We start from the raw sequence: 23031 nt of genomic DNA, 5'->3' as shown, positions 1-23031 counted from the left end.
AGCACTTGATCACAGCAACCATGTTTTTCTCTAAAACCAGCTTGTTCAATCAGGACATGCTGCATGATTGGTATGGACAATCCATTGTACAGAAGGTGTTTTAACACTTTATAGGTGAAACTCAATAAAGCAATAGGTCTAACTTTTTTCCTCCTGGGGTGGTTTTCCAGGTTTAAGAATAGCAACTATTTTTGACTTCTTAAACTGGCTGGGTAGTCGGCCAGCCAATAATATAGAGAAGAATTCAGAAAGCCATTTTATAGTATTTGGCCTACTATTAATCAGGAATTCAGGATGGATAACGTCAAAGCCTGGGGCCTTACCTGCATTGACATCTTTTATGATGGCCTTTTTACTTCATCTATAGTAAAGATTAAGGCATATTGTGAGAAAGCAGAAGCATTTGTTTTTAATGTTCTACATTCTTTCTTAACTTTCTTGGTATGTTAATGGTCCCAAAGTTCCCTTGACATATTAAAGATTTGAGTAGCTATTTTCGCAGGAGAGATCATTATGCTTTTTATTTTAGATAGATTAGTTGTAGATAGTTTTTGGAGAAGATTCCAAGCTTTTCTACTTGATCATTTGAAGTCAAGGTTTTCAGTCGTATCAGTCCATTTTGTTTTTCGAAATAAGTTCTGGCTATGTAGTAATTCATCTGCTATTTCAGGATCTTCACTTTTGAGGAACTCTCTATAAAGATTTTCACTCTCTTCATTCCATCCAGGAATATAATCTTTTCTTTAGCCTCTAGGGATATATTTTTTCGCAGTTGATATGATCACTCCTATGAATCTCTTGTACTTCACAACGCTAGCAGGTATCCATCAAACACATTTGCCCAATTCATTTGCAAAATTTTTCTAATTTGCTTTTTTAAAATTCCAACGTAGTCATGGAAAGGATCTTGTTATAGGTAGCACCATACCAATTTCTAGTAACACTGGCTGATGTTGACTGTGTGGGAAGTTAGAAAGTACATATTGTCTTGCTGGTAATGGTTGTCCTTCTGTGTTTAACGAAACAAAACATAAGTCCGGATTAGACTCCATTTGCCATGCTGCTGATCTAAAGGTATTTCTATCCTTAGCATCAAATACAAGGTGTATATTATTTATTTCTACATTCAAAAGATAAATCAAAATGTCATAATTATGTATATATTAGGTTGTCTTAGATACAGTTGAAGTATATGATATTATGCTATTAGAGTTCAAAAGGAACAATTGTAAGTTATGTAGATAAAAAAAATTATTTAAAATAATTATTAATTAAAAAAAAACTTATGAACAATTAATAGTAATCACATCCCTAAACTTGGAGATTGGCATACAATCAGAGTGGTTGAGGGTTAGACAGTTTTGTGGCGTTTCATTTGTTTTAAGAAAAAGGTGATCAAATTTGAACCTACTGAATATTTGTCTGGTTCCAACAAACTCTGTGCCTAGTGTTAGTAGTTTGAGAATCAAGGCAGAATGACCACTCTATCCAAAATAGGAAAGATGACATGAACAGGATACTTGATAGATACCTGGTAAGGAAAGAGGTGGTAATGCATCCTTTGTTGATAATAGGAACGAAGATAGTTTCCAAGCTGGTTTGAAGGAAGCATATAAACTGAATTTATGAAGAATCTTTGCTATTTGTTCCAAGGTTCTTTTAAGGTAGGGTATTAAAATTCTTTTCACATCACATTGTAATCTAGTAGAAGGATGACAATTATCAATTTTTTAAATGGCAGTTTGTTGTATCTATTACATATCAGATTGCTTTTAACTTTATTTAGTTCATCTAACAAAAGGGGATCAGAAGAGCAGATTTTATGAGCTCTATGTACAAGACTCGACAATACCCCTTTTCTGTGATGAATGATGGTAGTAGGATTAGTGAATGTATCTGCCACTAAAGGTTAACTTCCGATAAACTGAAAATAGAACATGACCTATGGGATTACAAATCATTATGATATCTAAAAAGGGTAGCTGGTTATTGGATTTACATTCAATAGTGAACTTGATACAGGAATACAAGTAGTTTATTTTCTCTATGAACTGAAGTAATTCTGACTCGGTGTGGGACCAGAATGCAAATATATCATCAACAAAACATAATCACATACGAGCCTGAGAAAATATAGTGTCTGAGTTCTTTTTCTAGATGCTCTATGAAATAATCAGCTAAGACTTTTGAGATGGACTGCTCATTGTTTTTCCTTCTATTTGTTTAAACTGCTTATGTCATGTAAAATAGCCTACATTGGTGGTAAATTTAAAGAAGTTGACAATGTCTTCTGGGAAATCAGATTCTAAAAAGAGTCTCTTGTAAGGGTAGAAGCTTATAAGTTATTAAAGAAGTTTTTACAGGATTGACACTGAGAACAAGATGTCACCCATAGAAATTGTGGAAGAATATGTTTAGCAAGGGTGTTAGGACTAGATTTTTTTTTTTTTTTTTTGCTTGGAGTATGGTGAATTAGTTGCCAGAGGTGGTAGGTAGTTGTGGGTGTTTTGTCAGTGAATGAGCATAAGAAGAGGTATGATAAGCATTATGTGAATAATGATTCTTCTGACTTCGTGGGGGATACCTGTATAATAATAACTTCCATAAATATTCATTTGTTGCAGAAATTTTAGTCTCACATAAAGGTAGTCTTCTGTGTAATGATGAGCTATGAGTAAAAATACAAAGTGAAACGAAATGTTTCAGTATTAAATATAACAAAATACACAGTGTGATTCATGCTGCATTGCCATTAGTGAGCTGAGTCTCTGTACCATTAGAGATTGATAGATAATAAAGAGATAGTAAAAAAATAATAATAATAGTGATGGTTGGATGTTTAACAGAATTATTTTCCAACATTGGGAAAGGCTGAGGTATTCATTCCTGTTTAAATTTGGCTTATAGAGTAATGCTTTAGAGCTTTTTTTATAACATCTTTCCATTAATATGTGATTTTGTGGAAGACCATTTTGTTTCACACTGTATCTAGTAAGTTAGCATGCCAAGAAAGACTAGACTTTTCGAGTTGTTTATATCACACATAATCTTGTTTTTTCACAAATTAACATAACACTAAGAAAAAAATTAATAATATATTTAAAAGTCATATATTCAACATAAAATAAAAGGTCATCATCAGTAGTATCACAGTTGAATACAAATTAGAACATGAACAATGGATTGTTTAAAACAGTAAGAGCCAGCCACGTGTTTTACATAAAACAATGCAAGAAATAAGTGAAGAAACATAGTATTATTATTTTAAAAATAATAATTAATGATGCGTGATTAAATAACTCATCCATATCTTCAATAGTGAGAAGCAGTCCATTCTGATTCAGGTTCAGATGGTGGGGCTGCCTTTGGCACTTTTGTTAAATAAATATCACTATCGAAGATATGGGAGAATCTCATAATAGAGATATACTCATATATTTCTCTCTATACAAGTAGGTTAGTCATGATGATACTTCATGTGCAAAATTTATTTGCTTACATTTGGATAAAGGATTAAACAAATATAATTTCTTGATAAGGTTAATTTAATTTGTAATCAAGTGAAAAAAAACTTTCTACAACTATCTCTGGTCCAGAGTACTTAAATAATAAGGTGATGTACCTTTTTACTACTCATATATTAAAAATATGACTTCTGAATTAATTCAACTTTGGTATCTCTTCTAGATTTGGCTCCCACTGATGGTGGACTTGCTTCCTAGGGAGTAGATTTGTTCTGCCCAGTAGTAGGTTTTTGTCTATCACTGAGTGAAGCCACTGCTGAGTTTCCTGCCCCGGAGCAGTTCAGGTCAGGAGTGACAAGTTTGGTAGTGATCCTTTCAGAACACTCAGATTTAGAGTGAGTGATCTTGTGGATCACTCAGTTTTTGGAGAGGTCCCTCCCCTGCACTTCAACAGGACTGCAATAAAGATTGAAACTGGTCTGTGTAATGGCCCTTCTATAATGCATAGTGTTATGCATGACCGAAAAAGAAGTGTACTTTGCATTATGGGATACTAAGACAATTGATGTGAAATCATCAGTCTGTACATGCAAGCAAGTAGTCATAAAGATACTTGATACACAAACCTTGTTTGGTTATGCTTGTGTAAAGGGTTAAACAAAATATAATTTAGTAAGTTGAATGATCTGTGATTGCTTATATTCTCTTGACATACCCTGAATCTATAAACCTAATTGCCGGCCTGGCTGGCTGAGTGGTTAGTGTATCCACTCTTCAGCCAAAAGGCTGCAGGTTCGAATCCTGCCATGGGCATGGATGTTTGTAATTGTATGTACAAATTCTGGTGGTGGTGGTGGGCGGTAGATGGCGTTGATGTAGATGATGGTAGTAATTGCGGTTGGTGGAGATAGAGAGCTGTGGAGTAGGTGCCCTCCCTCGATGGGTCTTTAGACTCCCTGGAGGTGTGACTAATAATAATAATATTTCACTGAGATCAGTAGTGTCCTGTCACATCTGACATGGTAGTTGGTGAAATGACTGTTATCCCTCTCTAAGTCCTTGGGCAATTTTGTCTCATATAAAGACAAAACACCAAGAATTTCAAAAACATGTTGGAAGTTTATTTTGCACTTGGTTAGACTATAATAAATTTAGTTTAATCCTTTATCCAAGTGTAAGCAAACAAAGTTTGCACCTGAAAATATCTTCAGGACTGAGGTAAGGTGGTACATCCTCGGGCAACTTGTAGCAAAGGTGGCCCAAGCTCTCATCACTCCTGGTCTCATTATCTCCCACAATGCAAAGCACATCTCCCTGTGGACATGTATAATGCTATGCATTAAGAGAAGGGCCACTACCCAGACCGGTAGTGGCCCTTCTCTAAATCCAGATCCAGAGTAATTTAATAATAAGGTGGTAATAATACACCGGTTAGTAACTCGTATAGGTAAATATGACCTCTCTTTTTTGCTTCTGCCTTAGTATCACCACTCTGGGTCTGCCTCCCACTGACGAGATCTCAATGAAGGTTGATACCGGTCTGGGTAGTGGCCCTTCTCTTAATGCATAGCATTATACATGTCCGCAAGGAGATGTGCTTTGCATTGTGGGAGATAATGAGACAAGGAGTGATGAGAGCTTGGGCCACCTTTGCTACAAGTTGCCCGAGGATGTACCACCTTACCTCAGTCCTGAAGATATTTTCAGGTGCAAACTCCGTTTGCTTACACTTGGATAAAGGATTAAACTAAATTTATTATAATTTCAAAAACAAGATAGCAGAACTTTATTTTCTGCCTTGCTTTCTTATTAGTTACTTAACATTATCATTTTCTGTTCAGAAATATTCCATTGACTGATACTTGAAATTGTTAAAAAAATTTTCTTCCAGATATTCTAAACCAATCTGAATTTACCATTATGCAGGATCCTCCAAATATCAAGATAAATTATAGACAAATGATTATAAATTCTTCTGTCTCAGCTATATGTGCTGACATTACTACATGCAGTAGTAGCAGTCGTCAGCACATATAGGTGAGACAAAAGAATCTATAATCATTTCTACACACATATTGTATCCCACAAACCTTCTGTGCAGATACAATAAGTTAACAATATTGTTAATTGTCTCTGTGCTCTCAGCTGATTTGTTTGCACTTGGAATAAAGAACCCTGCTACTTCTGTATGAGATCAGCTAAATAAACTTCAATTGAAAAAAGCCCTTATAAAGATTCCTCTAGGCTTAACAAGACAAACTGGGGTGTTTTCTAATCGAAGGGCACAATCCCCCATTTTTATTCCAATTGTGCTATGGAAGCAGTTTGTAATTAGTATTAGTAGGATGTTGCTCCCACCCACAAAAGGTTATTTGCAGACCTATAGTATATTTTGTACTATAGGCAGACTAGGGAGATATATATATAACTTTAATTTCTATTTTTATCAGCTTTTATATATATTTTTTTACATATTCTAGAAACCCTGCTCTAGAAACCAAACATGAACTTTTTCATCCACTTTAAGCAGGGTGGTGGTAATGATATTAGTAATAGTATCCAGAAAATTTTCTATGACTGTACACAAATTACAGATATGTAAAATTATTCATAATCTTAATAATAGTTAAAATTATAACATTGTTTTGTATAAGAGACTTGAGTTTTTCTATGGTGGAAGAGATTTTAGTCCACTTTTTTTCAGGCAGGATTAATAAATTAGTTGATCTTGTAGATCAACTAATTTATTAATCCTGCCTGAAGCAGCTTGTTTCGTGATAACAAACCTAAGGTTTGTTATGATAGCAAACATAATGTTTGCTATCATAAAACAAGCAGTAAGCCATATTGTACAATCTTGTCTGCATACAATATTTAAAACACTGAATCATGGGATAAACAATCCTGATAATTTTTTGATACTTTTCTTTTGATTCTGAATTTTTTGATAATTTTTCATGTAAAATTATATCTTCATATTCTCCATAAAAGAAAATTCCTTAATTTAATGTGCTGATAGACATATGTGATAATTCTGTATACATGTATACTTCTTTTAATTCTTGTTATATTTCTTGTTATAATTCTGTATACATGTATACTTGTTTTCCGAGCATTATACTTTTTTAACCTGCTGAATCTCTTTTCAGGATAAAGATTAGATATTACTAACCTCATGTTCTAACATATACAGACGTGCACAAATTCACATGAAGACACAAGAAATAAGTCTCATTGACTATGTTACTGTTGGCTGTTATATATTCATATTGTTTCAGAATATGAATATACAGGGAACTTGAAATAGGAAGCAATCACCATTCTGTTTTCAGCAGGAAAAAAATTAATTTAATTAGAAAAGGAAAATATATATATTCAAAAATTCTAAAAACAATCAAAACTGACCACTTTCAGAGATGATCTGTGGGCCTAGAAATAAAAATATTATTCAGCTAAATCATGGAGACTCGGAAGAAAATAAAGAATAATTATGCCAGAGAGGCATGTTATGAAATTCATCGCCATAATGCTTATTACGGTATAGACCATATTGGTCTGTTCCTGTCTCGCTATCCATCCAATATCCTCTTTTTAGGTCTACCTGACTTTCTCTTTCCAATTGGTTTATATTTTATTAATTGTTTAAGATATAGAGTGTTGGTCATTTGGGTACATTATTATTATTGTCATCATCAAATTCGTGATATATATCCTCGGGAGATGTACAGGATATGATAGTACTACATGAAAAATTATATCGTTACTAACTTCCTATCTATAATTTTCCTCCAAATCAGTCTGTTACCTGTCAAGACTCCAACATTATCAGATCTTATATTTCTATCTTCTAAGGCACTTTTTACTGTATCAATCCAGCTTATATCTTGGCCTTCCTCTGGATCTTTTTCCTGGCAGAGAACACGTGTTTTATTAATCTTGCCTCTCCCATTCTGTTTAAGTGACCATACCACCTGAGAATAGCTCTGCTAATGCATTCTGGATGTTGACAATGTCAAGTACTTTCCTAATATTCGTTTTTAATATGATCTTGCCATTGATGCCATCTGTTCATGCTCCCTAATCTTTCTCAGGACTCATATCTGCAGTCTCTAGTCTTTGGTCAAGTGGTTTTACTTCTGACCCAACTCTCAGATCCATAAGTTAAAATACTGTCTTGTATTTTGGCTAATTTCTCTCTTATTCCATATAAACTTATTCAGTTGACTTCCTACCATAGCTTTGTTGATTCTGTAGTCTATTTCCATATTTAATTTACAATCTTCACTAAAAATCATGCCTAAGTAGTTGGAATGTTTTACTTGTTCTATAGGTTCTGCATTCACAATGCAGTTGATATTTTCAATGTTTCTGTGTTTTTTGTCTTTGTCTTTTTAATGCTGACCTTCATACCATATCTATTACACCAGTTATTCACTTTAGTCAGGGAATCTTGCAGACTTATAGTGGATGAAATATAACATCGTCCACATAAAGCAAAGAGCTGACATTAACATCTCAAATTTTGATATCTGGTTTAATGCCACTTTCCTTCATAATGTGATCCATATAGATAACGAATAACAGAGGGGATAATGTACAGCCTTGTTCATTATCCATTCACCAGGTTTAACATTAAACCATCCTCCTGTACTTCCTTCAATTCTAACTGCTGACTTACAACTCAAATAAAGACTACGTATTGCTTGATATAATGCCCCATTGACACCATATAACTGTAGCGTATTGAATAGCTTTTCTCTTGGCACCTTGCCATATGTCTTTTCCAGATCTACAAAACTTAAATACAGATCTTTGTTATATTCCCATGACTTCTCAACTATTTGTCGTAAAGTGAAGATCTGATCCTGACAGCTTCTATTTGGCCTGAATCCAGCTTGTTCTTCACCAAGCTTTTCTCCCACAATCCTTCTCAACTGTTTCTCAAGTATACCTGCATATATCTTACCAGGAACACTCAGTAGCAAAATACCTCTGTAATTCTCACATTCAGTTTTATTTCCCTTTTTATATATGGGTACTATGAGAGCTCTACTCCAATCATATGGAATTCATCCCTCTGTCCAGGCCTTCTGAACTATGCAGTGCAGCCACTGTAAGACTTTTATACCTCCATACTGAGCATTTCTGGTCGAATATCATCTACTGCTGTTGCTTTTCCACATTTCAGACTTTTGATAGCTTTTTCTACTTATGTATGGATATGTATTCCTGGCTGCATTCCTGGTCAGTGTTTTTTACCACTGTGCTGTCATCACTGCTTGTTTCATTTAGCAATTTTTTGAAGTAATTACTCCATACTTCAAGTATATCTTTTTCTCCTGTTTTCATATCACCTTTATCATCTCTAATTCCTTTTACAGCATTCTTTCCTCCATTTCTGAGCTTATTCAACAACCACCAGAATATCTTGCCACCTTCTTAATATTTAATTTTCTAGGTTCTTACCCAAGTCCTCCCATGACTTTTGTTTAGCTAGTTTTACACAGTGTTTAGCTTTCTTACATTTGTCTCTATATTCTCTAAGAGCACAAGCTGACTTATTTGCTAGGATCTTTGGATATGCTTTCTTCTTTTCCTTCACTGCCTCTTTTACTTCCTGTGTCCACCATCTAACTGGTGGACATAGGAAGTTCAATCAGGGTTTTCTTCAAGGTTTGTCACTGAATCTCCAAGATTTGGTTCCTGTATTCAAACTCTTTCATTTTTTTCTTCAATCATGTTTGTGTATTTTAGTCTACAGTTCAAATCTGAGAGCTGCTCAACTTTTATTCTCTTTAAAACTTTCTTACATGTTCTTCTTTTCAATTTTATCCTGCTCAAGACTAAATGATGATCACTTCCAATTTCAAATCCTCTGTACACGCTGGTGTCCTGCACCAGGGAGAAAACATCACTATCAACAATAACATAGTCAATGAGACTTTTCTTATTCCTTGCCTCTTCTCTCTATGTTAATTTGTGCACACTTTTATGTTGGAACATGGTGTTAGTAATAACCAGTCCATGTCCTGAGCAGAAATCCAACAGGTATTAAAATGTTCACATTTGACGTCCGTAGACACTGTATGGTCACTGCCATACCTCGCATGATTTTGGCAATGATGTCTTTTGCTAGAATAAGTTGTAGGGTCGCAGATTCTCTTTCCACCTCAAGTTTGTAGGACAATCACAAACATCCATGCCAATGATTGGATTCAAACCCTCAGCCTCTTGGCTGGAGAGTGGACACACTACCACTCGACCAACCAGGCCGGCTGGTATTTGTCATTATTATTAGCTTTGCTCTTTTCTCCAAATTTTCCCAAAATATTTTTATATGTCTCACAATCATTTCCTACTCTGCTATTTAGATCCCCCAACAAGGACCAACTTTTCCTTTTTCATTGTGTCAGTTGCTTTTTCTAAAGTGTCAAAAAATTCTTCCACTTCTACCTTAGTAGAATCTTCTGTGGGACCATAGGCACAAATAAGTCTAATTTTCCAGTTCCCCATTCTCATATTTGCCCACATCACTCTACTTGAGACTGCCTGCCATTCAAGTTCAAGATTACGTTATTATGAAATTATCATTATTATTATTACTACTACACGGGTATCTCCATGCAGTCAAAAGACTCATCGTGAGAGATTCATTGATTCACACATTAGCAATCATTCACACAATACTTATCATCGAATGTCAAAAATGTATATCTAAATATATATATATATATATATATATATCAAAAAAATCTAGTCTCTATCATCCTTGCTAACCACACTGTTATACAACTTTCACTGGTGATCCCTTGTTCTCTTCTTGTCATGTACAAGAAGAGAATGAGGCTATGATGTATTAACCCCATTAATAACTTAAATGCTTCTATGTCTTTTTTTTTTCTTTTTTTCTTCATCTATTAGCTGATTTCTGAAGCCTATAGACAGCCAATCTATTCTCATAGGGAGCATGTCACAGACCTGCCACAAATTTTGTCACTCACCTCTGGATCCTCTTCATGACTTCTTCATCACATCAGAATCCAGAAGTCCAGATGTGGCCTTACTAAATCTTTATATACGGGAACAATAACTTCTCTATCCTTGTTTGTTAGCGTGTTCTTCAACAACCACATAATCTGATGTGCTGTTTTGATTACCTTCACAATATGCCTCTAAATCTCAACTCTCTGTACAATCAGCAATCTCACCCAAGTCCCTGGCCTCATCAGTTTGTTTTTCCATTGATATAGTGCATACACAGTTTTTGATCTCTTCCCAAAGTACATCGCCTTACACTTGACCACATTAATCTGGCAGTCATTTACCTTTGCCCATACTGTTAGTCTATTTAAGTCTTCCTGTAGAATCTCCACAACACTTATTTATCATCACTAATTTAGTGTAGCATCATTAGCAAATAACTGACAAATCATTTCCAATATCACTGATATACAAATTAAACAACAGAGGATCACGTACTGAGCCCTGTGGTACACCACTGGTCACTTGCCTTCTCCTGTACTCAACTTCTCCATAAACCACTCTTTGATATCTATCAGCCAATCTGTAATCCAAATCACCAGATTTGTATCCGTCTCCATTTGCTCCAATTTATGCAATATAGTTCTATAAGGAATCTTGTGAAATGCTTTGTAAAGTCTAGCAATATCACTGAGTAGCTATTTCCCTTATCCTACTCCACTTGATTATACAAAGTAAGCAAATTACTAAGGCAAGACCTATCCTTCACAAAACCATGCTGTCCCTTATAAAGTATCATATGCCTATCTACCCAGTGCTGAATTCTGTCTTTCCCCAATATTTAATCACCTCCCCTGAGATGCTGATTGGCCTATTATTTGCAACTTCTGTCTTGGAGCCCTCTTTATGCATTGAGACTATTTTGCCCTCTTTCCACTTCATTGGCACTTTCTCAGTACTGAGTCTTAAATTAAACAGATTAGTCAGAGGAGCTGATAATTCCCTTGCAATATTTTAAGCACCTCTATTTCTTCATCATCTATTCTCCTATCAGTCAATATCACATCAGGCATTGTCACCACCTAGATGGTACACCCCATACAAAATGCTCACTGAGTAATTCAACTATTTGATTTGGTTCTGTTACTTCCCCACCATCAGTTTTTTAAAGTCATTCTTTCCATAGTCATCCCTCCTTTTACTTGTTACATAGTGAAAGAACTCTTTAGGGTTTCTTTTAGTCTCATCAGCTAGCTTTCTCTCATAATTAGCTTTGGCCTGCCTTGATACTGGTTGTCCTTCTTGCCTGTGCCTTATAATGCTCATGGGCATGCTGATCATCTTTTTCTTTATAATACTTCCACAATGTATGCAGCTCCTGCTTAATGTAGCTATTTATCCATTTAACTCTTACCCAATTTATCCTTCTGACTATGTATACATTCAGATACTGATTTCTTTAAATACTTCTTGACCCTATCTCCCATGCATCAACAGCATCTTTTCCCTCCAAATTTTTTTGCTATTGCTCTGCTGATAGCTGTCTCCCCAGCTTGTCATAATCACCTGCTTTGTAATTCCACGTGTATTCCCTTCTTAATAGAAAATTCTGTATGTCTGGCAATCTCCCGGGTCAAGACTACATTATCACTTTCTCCAAGTGGAGGCAGCAGCAGCATCGCTAGATTAGTTATTGTTAAGTAATAACAATGAAATTGTTATTATCAGTATCTAGCATTCTTGAACCTTGTCACCTCAGGTAATTATCTCTCAGCATCTATATATTTCCTTTCCACAGGCAGGAAAGGAAATTCCATTTCCTTTCCACAGGCAAAATTGGGTAAGAGTTAAATGGATAAATAGCTACATTAAGCAGGAGCTGCACACATTGTGGAAGTATTATAAAGAAAAAGATGATCAGCATGCCCATCATCTAAAACTGAGGCCTCTTTCTCTCCTCTAATACTATTTACCTTTTATCATTCTCTCTGCTGAATCTCAGCATCACTTTATTCTCCAAAGGCCAGTGATGAGAGACTTGAACTCACAAATTAGTTTAGTTACCTCAATAAAGGTCAAAACCGGTCTGGGTAGTGATCTTCCCAAAATGCATAGCATTATGCATGTTCACAAGGAGAAGTGCTCTGCATTATGGGATACTAAGGCAAGTGATGTAAAGTCAGTACCACGTTAAATTAAAGATACCAAGAAATTATATACAATTTATAGTATAACCAAGTGAAAGCTTTCAACTTCTTGACTCTGTGCCTTCTCGGAAAACAATAGCCTTTCTAAATGCCAATCCCAAACGCATTCAAATGCAATCCATCAACTTTAAACCATTCCAACTTTTCTACAAATTCACTCCACAGAACTCAGATTCACAACTCAGCCATCTTACTATTCATAATCTCTGCTCTCCTTCTCAATTCATTGTTGTCATATCTGGGCAAAATGGCTATGATGTTTTCAACAGCATTGTTCTTCTTTCCAACAACAACTTCCTCAAGTCTCTATCAACATTCTTTTTTTCCCCCAACTTTGTGCCCATACTCAACACTAATTTTGATGCCCAATCTTTTGTTTTCTGCTGTGCATCAGTTATTTACTTCATTGTTCCACTAGGAAAGCATGTTTTGTGCACTTTATTAGTCATCACATCTCTAATAATCAAATCCCCATACAATGATATATGACTATCCTTTGACTGTTTCTTCATAATGCTAACTTCCTCATTCTCATTGGCCAGTCTCTTCTTTAGATGTTTTATTTCGCTTTTCATTTTCACTAAACTCTTACTACGGTCACAAAACTTGTTCCCATTTCTAATTGTTCTAATCTATTAAGACATTTTTCACATCCATGCTTTTCATTGTTTTTTCATTGCTATTTTTCATTCTAAATTTATTACAGTGGTTAATCTCACTTCATGCACGTTTTACTTTTTAATAAATCCAGTAGAGTCAGCATGACTCCCTGACTAAATTGAAGTAGAGGTCAGCATGACTCCCTGACTAAATTGAAAATTTAGTCAGGGAGTCATGCTGACCTCTACTGGATTTATTAAAAAGTAAAACGTGCATGAAGTGAGATTAACATCTTGAATTTTGATATCAAGTTTAATGCCATTTTCCTTCATAATGTGGTCCACATAGATGATGAATAACACTGGAGATAAGGTGTATCCTTGTTTCATACCTGATTTAACATCAAAGAACCTTCTTGTTATTTCCTTCAATTCTAACTGCTAACTTACAATTCAAATATAGACTATGTATATGTATTTGTCCTATTTACACCATATATCTGTAGCATTTTGAGCAGTTTTTTCCTTGCATCTTGTCATATGGCTTTTCTAGGTCTCTCTACAAAACTTAGTTACAGATCCTTGTTATATTCTTATGATTTTTTCACTATTTCTCTTAAAATGAAAATCTGATCCTGGCAACCTCTGTTTGATCTGAACCTCTTTTTTTTCCCTCTAAGCTTCCCATCCACAAATTTTCTTAGCATATTCACAATTATGCTTGCATAAATTTTGCAATTAATACTTGGTAGAAAAATTTTTGTAATTCTCGCATTGATTTATTTCTCTTTTTTATAGATGGTTACCATGAGAGCGCTACTAAACTCGCCAGAATTTAACCTTCAGACCAGCCCTTGTGAATTATGCAGTGTAGCTTGTCAAACTTTTATACTTCTGTGTTTGAGCATTTTTGGCCAAAAGTCATCTACTCTAGCTGCCTTTCCACATTTCATGTTTTTGATGGCTTTTTCTGGCTTCATGTATTGATATGTACTGCCAATTGCATTCATTTTGAATGTTTTCTACCATGGTGCTATTGCTGCTTGTTTCATTCCTTTAAATAATTACTCCAGACATCAAAAATATCTCTACTTTTCATGTCATCTTTATCATGACTAATTCCTTTTGCAGTACTCTTTCTTTTCTTTCTATGCTTTTTCAGTTTGGCTCCAGAATATTTTGCCAACTTCCTGTATTTATTTTGTATATTCTTACCAAAATCTTCCCATGACTTTTGCTTAGCAGGTTTTATGCATTGCTTCACTTTCTTACATTTTTCTCTGTATTCTCTCAGAGCACAAGCTGACTTACTTTCCAGGAACTTTTGATGTCCTTTCTTCTTCTTTTACTGAACTGCCTCCTCCTGAATTCACCATGGAATTCTGGTTTTTCTATTCCTGCAGACAAACTCATTACATTCCTCTCTAGCTGAATCTATGAATGTTTGACTCTTGTTTTCAAACTCTTTCATTTGTTCTTGAACATGTAACCCAACTGTCACATTAATAAATTAAAATCATTTTGAATACTACCTTGTTTACAGGTTGTTTAGTATGTGATTAATTTCTCCTTTATTCCCTATAAATTTATTTATTTCACTCACCTCCGTAGATGCTTTTCTTATTTTGTTGTCTATTTCCACATTTTGTTTACTTTCTAAGCTAAAAATTGTACCCAAATTGCTGAATATTTTACTTGTTCTTTAGATTCTCCATTCAGAATGCAGTTGCAGTTGTTCTCCCATGTTCATGCCTATTTTCATAGTTTCTTTTCATGGCTGATTTCATTTCCAACTTTGTAAGAAGTTACTCAAATTTTCTTAAAGAATTCTAAAGAGTTGTACTGGGTTTATTTAGGAGAATAACATCATCTGAATGAAGTAAAAAGTTAAATATCTCCAATTTTCATGGCAGGTTTAATGCCACTTCATAAAGTGATCCTATAGAAAATAAGTGGAATATATATCTTTGTCTTACGTGTGATTTATAATGAATTCAGAATCTTGTTAAATTTTGATGCCTTCTGTTTTATATAATACTTCTGCCTGTTTATTCAGTTATGATTGCTTTCAGTCACAATATACATCTTTCAGTAAATAAATTAAACACCTGATTCTTCAATAAACCAACTCATGCATTCCCTTTGAAATTATTAATTTCCTTTTTTTTTTTGTATTAATATTCTAATATTCCTTATTAGAGAAATAAAGCAATTTTTTTACAAACAGAAAAAAAAATTTGAATATGTACATGTAGTTGTTAATTTTTTAGGGTACCTTACATCTTTCCAATGGAGATAATATAGATGGAAGTTTTTTAGGAAAATGGACAGAAGGTATTAAAATTAGTGGCATGTATCACAAAGCTCCAAATTCTCCAACAAGTCTTTCAGAACTTTTAGAAAAGAAGAAAACTAAATTAAGGTACAATTTAAAATAAAAAAAAATTCCCAGACTGAAACAAATAATGCTGTTTTTTTTTCTTCTTTATATGAATTTTATGAGAATATTGCATTTGTAAAGAATCTTAGTTGCTTTCCATCCAGAGTTTTATCTCTTAAAATATATGAAGGATAATAGTAAAGTAAGAATTAATTAAAAAAATAAAATAAAAAAAACCTGTAGATTTTCATGGAGTTTAGTCATTTGGTTATTTTTATTAAAAATAGCTAAACATGAATGAAAGCCCATTGATATTATTCTCATGAAGTATAATACTGAATCTGTGTTTGTAATACAGGTTGAACCTTGAACAACACAGGTTTGAACTGTGTAGGTCCGTTTATATATGCAGATTTTTTTCAATAAACATACTGGAAAATTTTTTGAAGATTTTCAACAATTTGAACAAATTCACAGACAATAATAAATTTAGTTTAATCCTTTATCCAAGTGTGAGCAAACAAAGTTTGTTCCTGAAAGTATCTTCAGGACTGGGGTAAGGTGGTACAACACCAGGGACTCCTTGCAAAGGTGGAGCAAGCTACCAACACTCCTATCTCAGTACCTCCCATAATGCAAAACACATCTCCTTGCAGATATGTCTAATGTTATGCATTAAGGGAAGGGCCACAACCCAGACTAGTTTTGACCTTTATTGAGGTCTCTTCAGTGGGAGCCAGGCCCAAGTGGGGATACCAGGCAGAAGCATTAACAGGTCATCTCTACCTATAGGAGATGCCAAAGGTGTACCACCCTTTTTTAATAAATTACTCTGGATTTAGAGAAAGATGTTAAAAGTTTATTTTTCACTTGGTTAGAGTATAATAAATTTAGTTTAATCCTTTATCCAAGTGTGAGCAAACAAAGTTTGCGCCTGAAAGTATCTTCAGGACTGAGGTTTCAAATTCACAGACAAACCACATAGCCTCCTAGAAATATCAAAAAAAATTAAGAAAAAGTTAGGTATATCATGAATGCATAAAATATGTGTAGGTACTAGTCTATTTTATCATTTACTACCACAAAATATGCACAAATCTGTTATAAAAATTTTAAATTTATCAAAACTTACAGACCATACGTAGTGCCATTGCAGTTGAGAGAAATATAAACAAACATAAAGATGAACTATTAAATCATAACTGCATAAAATTAACTTCTATTAAATAATTAATTAGCATAAAATAAAAGTTTTATAATGATTCATTCATTAATGTATAGGCTAGGCTACTGTGAAGAAATACACTAGGCTACCATAAAGCAATCATATTGCTGCTTCTTTGTTATACCTGTAAATACACATGGATTTCTTTTTCACATTATCTTTTCATTTTTTATGTCTAGTGTTCGTAATATGTTAGTGGTGGGAGGACTAGGGGCCATGCATGGAAGCTGGGCAAGGGTGTTAGAGCTAGGTTTTTAACTTGGAGAGTGGTAAATGAGTGGAATAAGCTTCCAGAGTCTGTTGTGGGTGCTACGACCGTGAATGAGTTCAAGGCAAGATATGATAGATACTGTGTGAATGTTGAATAGTTGTTCCAGACATGATGTTAGGGCCTCCCTCGATGAGTCTGTCGACTCCTTGGAGTTTCCCGGAACAATAATAATAATAATAATAATAATATGTATAACATCTACAGTGTTTTGTATCTGAAGCAAAACGGGAACAATGATAAAGTTAATGAATGAAACAGATATGGGAAGGAGTAGCCAAAAAGCTTGGAGGCTACTTAGACATCTCAGCAATGACCCAAACAAAACTTCAACACATTCTGTGTCTTGGCAAATCAAATACACCAACTTCTTAAAAGTGGCAAACCTATAAATCTGGTTCGAATACAAAAGACAGGTCTTCAGAGGGAATATGGAAAAGAAACAAATAATTTTTCCAAACCTTTTACATTGGAAGAACTTAATAGGGCAATTAAAATTTGTAAGAAAGGAAAAGCAGCAGGTCTGGATGAAGTTTGTATCCAGCAAATCAAAGAATTTGATCCTGCGACTGAAGATTGGATGCTGAATTTATTCAGCAATTGTATTGATACCTGTAAGTTTGGAGAAGAGCTAGAGTTATTGCAGTTCTCAAAGCCAGGGAAAGATACAAGTGATCCCAAAAATTATAGACCTATTTCTCCTTTGTGTCATCTATATAAGATTCTTGAGCGAATGATCCTCGAAAAACTAACAAGGATAATTGTTCCACTCCTAATCCCTGACCAAGCTAGCTTTTGAGCTGGGAAAAGTTGTACATCACAAGTTCTTCAACTAACACAATATATTGAGGATGGTTTTGAGAACCGAAAAATAACAGGGGTAGTTTTCATAGACTTAACTGCTGCTTACAATACGGTAAACCACCACAATCTTGTTAAGTAAACTGTACAAAATGACAAAAGATTATATGGTAACTCAACTAGTTAGATGCCTTATTCAGAATCGAAGATATTTTGTTGAATTTCAAGGACAACGTAGTCATTGGAGGAATCAGAAGAACAGCCTCCCTCAAAGCAGTGTTCTCTCCCCGATGCTTTTTAACATCTATACAAATGACCAGCTTCTCCCCAAAGATATAAAAAGTTTTATCTATGCTGATGATCGTGCCATTGCCACTCAGATGGATCATTTTGAGTGTAGAACAAAAGCTCTCTGAAGCACTGATTGAACTTAGCCATTACTCTAGTGAAAACCAGTTGAAACCTAATCCCATAAAAACCCAAGTTTGCACTTTTCATTTAAAGAATTTGCCTGTTTATTCTTTAAATGGAAAGTGCAGACTTGGGTTTTTATGGGATTAGGTTTCAACTGGTTTTCACTATAGTAATGGCTAAGTTCAATCAGTGCTTCAGAGAGCTTTTGTTCTACACTCAGAATGATCCATCTGAGTGCCAATGGCACAATCATCAGTGTAGATAAAACTTTTTGTTTTATCTACATGGATATCAACAAGGAAACTACAAATAATTTGAGAGATCACTCACTTAGATTATTGTCCAACACCTAAATATTTAAGGGGTATCTTTAGACCGTGCTCTCACTTATGAAAGACATTGTATAAATACAAAATATAAAGTAACTACAAGGAATAGTATTTTCTGGAAACTATCTGGCACTACCTGGGGAACACAATTTTAAACAATAAGGACCACTGCCTTGGCTCTATGTTACTCGGTTGCAGAATACGCGTGCCCTGGATGTAGATCCTGCCACACTAAGCAGGTGGATGTTGCCTTAAATGAGACATGTAGACTCATTACTGGTTGTTTGAGATCGACACCTCGTGAAAAAATCTATTGTTTAGCTGGCATAGCACCTCCAGATATTAGATGCTAGATGGTGGCTAGAAATGAGAGGCTGAAGGCATCCATGTCTACAGACCATCCTCTATTTGAATATCAACCTGCCCATCAATGGTTAAGCTTTCTTTAAATCCAGGAAAAGCTTTCTTTATACCACCGAGAGACTTACTGAACCACTCTAAAAATCAAGACTAGCTTCATGGAAGATAGAAACATTCACCTTACAGATTGGGTTGTACCATCTGAAAGTTTTCCACCAAGCCACAGAGAAAACTGGACCATCTAGAAAGCTTTAAATAGGCTGCGATGTGGCATTGGAAGATCCAAGGATAATGTAACAAATGGGGACTCTCATGTGAATGTGGGGAAAAGCAAACTATGGCTCACCTCTTGAACTGTAGGTTATGTCCATTTAGTTGTACAATGGATGATTTGATTAATGCGACACCTAATGCTTGTGATTTGGCCAAATTCTGGGTAGCAAAAATTTGATGAACCTTCTAGTGTACTTTTGCATAGTGTATTTATGATGTAAATTTTTTTTTTTTTTTTTTTTAAATTCCAATATATAATCAATTATTTTTCGTAAATTTATGTGTATTTGAAGTATGTTGCTTCTGACATGAATAAAGTAATGGGTTTTGTATCATATAAGACAATATTGACGTAGGTACTGATAGACAGACTATTCATCTTGTAAACAGACGACTTAAACTTACAGTATCGATAAATACAGTACAGTACTGTAAATGCATTTTCTCTTCAATTCTTCCTTCAAACTCATTCAACACATTAACAAAGCATCAACATCATCACATCCCAGCATCAACAGCATCACATTTCTAAGAAACCAAGTTACTTGACAGTGACAAGCCATTGAGCCTAACCCAGAAAGGAAAATGAGATCAGACTAATTATGGCCAAATTAAGCAAAATAAAATTTGTCTGGTTTTGTATTCTAAAAACAAGCTATTGTTGCAATAAACATGTTGTAAGTGGCAGCATGCTTGTCAGATTTTATGAAAAGCACCACTATTTGATAAAGATTGTTGAATGACATGGATTTGTACAAACATTGTTATAGTTTTGTGAAAACAGAAATATTAACAATGAAAAATTCAAGAGTCCTCTGTAAACAGTTTGGAGTTTCCCTTTTCAATGTGTATTTAGTCATATCAGTATCATATTTTGAATTCCTAGATTCAAGAGTGTCTGAAAGATTTCTTTCTTTTTATAATTCTGCTTTTTTTTTTTTTTTTGAAAAAAAAATTGAAACTATTAGTAATATATGTTCCTTTTTTAATAATTAATTAATGTGTTATTATTCAGAACAGCCTGAAATAATGATAATAGTGTTTCCCTGATTTGACTAAATTTAATGAAATTCAGTATTTAAAATCATTATTAAATATGTTATTTCAGTTAGATGATTTTTTTAAAGCAGAATTATGCTGTCTTCAGTACATATGCTAACACTGCTTCAGTTTCAGTTGTGATAGCACATCATAATGGTCTCATATACAAGAATGTTATTTGCAAAATGCACCTTTTTTCCAATTGAACTTACTAATTCAATTCCTTACCAGATAGATGAATGACTCTTCAGGGAGACTAAATGTCATCCTGGTTGTCCAAGTGGTTTGGTTATCCACTCTTCAACCAGCAGGCTGTAGACTCAAATTCCACCATGAATGTGGATGTTGATAATTGCCTTTAGGTGAGAGATGAATTTTGTTACCTTCCACGAGACTACTTATGGAAATAATTGGAAAAATGTTCCATGTTCAATCTGTAGAGTGGAGGTTTCTGGATTATGTAAAATAAATATATGGAGGGAGAGAAATCCCTAACTCACTACCAATACTAATGTACCATAGGTACATTATGGGTCACGGTCACATAAAAAAAACTGCCTTTTGCAGCTTAAGTCCAGACCATAAGCTCATGTCGCTATTGTCCAACTCAATTCAACTTGGAAATTTCTTGGACAACCTAGTGAATCATTTCCAGCTTAATATTGTCTTATTGAAGAAGAGACACAATGGTACTGCATACTGGCACCTCTCTTTACTATGATGTATGGACGAGGCATATTTAGAAATTTATAACATTCTATAATTTTTTTTGTTTCCCTAGCATGCAAACAAGCTGAAATATTTATTGAAATTTAGTGTTTCATTATGCCTATTGCTAAGATATTTGCTATATAACTTTTTTTTTATATTTGCTATATAAAATTTTTATTAAAAATTATCATATTCATTTTATTTATTTTTCTATGTACATGTACTATAAATTTATGCTTAACCTAGCATTAGTAAGGTGGGATGTCACAGACCCCAAAGATTTTAAATTTACTATAACTTTTTAACAACACATGGCAGTGAGTCATGCCTCAGTATAGCTTCCCCTCCTGTAACCCACTACTCGATGCCATAGATGACAGGCTGCTGCGTGCAAGAAAGTTTAGTGTGGGCCCCACCTTACCACTTTTGTTACATTTCCCACCTTACTAACACTGGATTGGTTAATAAACTGTATGTCATACACTTAATTTGCTATTCTTATTCTAAAAACATCATCTTCTTCTTTGAGTGCCATCTCCTATCAGAGGTCGGCGACCACCTTGGCAAATTTTGAGCGATTCTCAGCTATTCTGAGCAGTCTCTCAGCGTTCATACCAGTCCACTGTCTGATATCTGCCAGCCAAGATTTTCTTCGTCTTCCTTGTCCTCTTCTTCCATTTATCTTCCCTTTTATAATCAATTGAAGTATCTTATATTTTTCATTATGAAGTAGGTGACCAAGATATGCAGTTTTCCTTCTTTTTATGGTATCTAGAAGCTCACGTGATTTCCCCATTTGTTTCAGTACTTCCTGATTGGACGTTTTTGCTGTCCACTTTTGTTACATTTCCCACCTTACTAACACTGGATTGGTTAATAAACTGTCTAATGGTTAATAAACTAAAACATCATCATACTATAAATTAAAAAATATCAGTAGCTATTTTCAATTTTTCTAGCTGGCAAAGAATGAGTATAAGCAGCTATTGTTTTACAAAAAAAAACTGGTGTAGCCATCTTAAAATATCTGAATAAATCTATCTAGTCTTCAATTTTTCCTCTTTCTTTCTCTCTCATACACACACACACATAAGTAATCAGGATACCTAAAATACAAACTTATTTATTACTGACCATTTACAAAACAAACTTAATTAGAGCCTACCAGTTTCGCCAGCAAACTGTCTGGCTTTTTCAAGGCTTTACGGAGACATAAAAACTAGTAAATGCAAATTGAAAGGAACATAAAAAAACGTTATAAACCAACTAGTAGCTCAGGTTACACGTTCACGTGACAGAGAGGACATTGTTCTTATTCATTATCACGCATGCGTGTTTGTTGTAAACGTGTAATGTGATTACTGGCTAGCTGTAGTTCAGATTGATTTAGAGAGAGGATCAGGTTTTTCCACAAACTGTTTAGGATTGCACCCTGATTTCTGTTGAGGTTTCCACCAGTTATTAACACTATTGTGGCTTCCTTGAATAAACGATGTCTGTAGTCATCATCCAGATATCGCATGCAGCTGTTTTGCCACTCTATCGTGTGGTTAGATGTACAGAAATGATGTGCTAAGCCAGAAGAGATACTTCTGTTGTGTTTTACATCACCAACATGTTCTTTTTGTCTGATTTATAAACTCTGTGAAGTTTGTCTGATGTAGGCAAGACCACAGGAGCAAGAAATGTAATATACTCCTGGATATTTGTAGAAAGGCATCTTATCTTTTGGGGATTCTAAAACTTGTCTGATGCTGGTGGTTGGTGTGAAGACCACTCTGATGTTGTAAGCTCTTAGTATTCTGGCTATTTGATAAGAAATTGACTTGATGAAAGGGATCACTATAGTAGAAATGTGCTGGGAGCGTGATTCTTCTTGTCTGGGGTTGTCACCATATAGATATTTTTTATGATGTTTTGAGGATATCCATTTTGTGATAATGTGTTGGCTATTAGTAAGAGTTCAGTCTGTGTATCC

The 23031-nt window shown here is 34.5% G+C and overlaps 1 protein-coding gene across 4 annotated transcripts in view; it reads left to right on the top strand.

Annotated features, from left to right (window-relative positions):
• The window catches only part of Als2 (Amyotrophic lateral sclerosis 2), a 550533-nt gene that overhangs the window by 377161 nt on the left and 150341 nt on the right, over positions 1-23031 (top strand). For all 4 annotated transcript variants that reach the window (XM_090415655.1, XM_090415656.1, XM_090415654.1 and 1 more), the window contains exon 18: positions 15522-15673. In XM_090415655.1, coding sequence (XP_090271781.1) covers positions 15522-15673 — 152 coding nt within the window. The remainder of the gene's footprint in view (positions 1-15521; positions 15674-23031) is intronic.

The sequence above is a fragment of the Typopeltis vanoorti genome, chromosome 3 (genome assembly GCF_054136105.1).
Source record: "Typopeltis vanoorti isolate ZY-2024b chromosome 3, IOZ_Tvanoo_1.0, whole genome shotgun sequence".
Lineage (NCBI taxonomy): Eukaryota > Metazoa > Arthropoda > Arachnida > Uropygi > Thelyphonidae > Typopeltis > Typopeltis vanoorti.
Note: the sequence above shows the minus strand (reverse complement) of the source record. Positions and strands in the feature narration are given on the sequence as shown.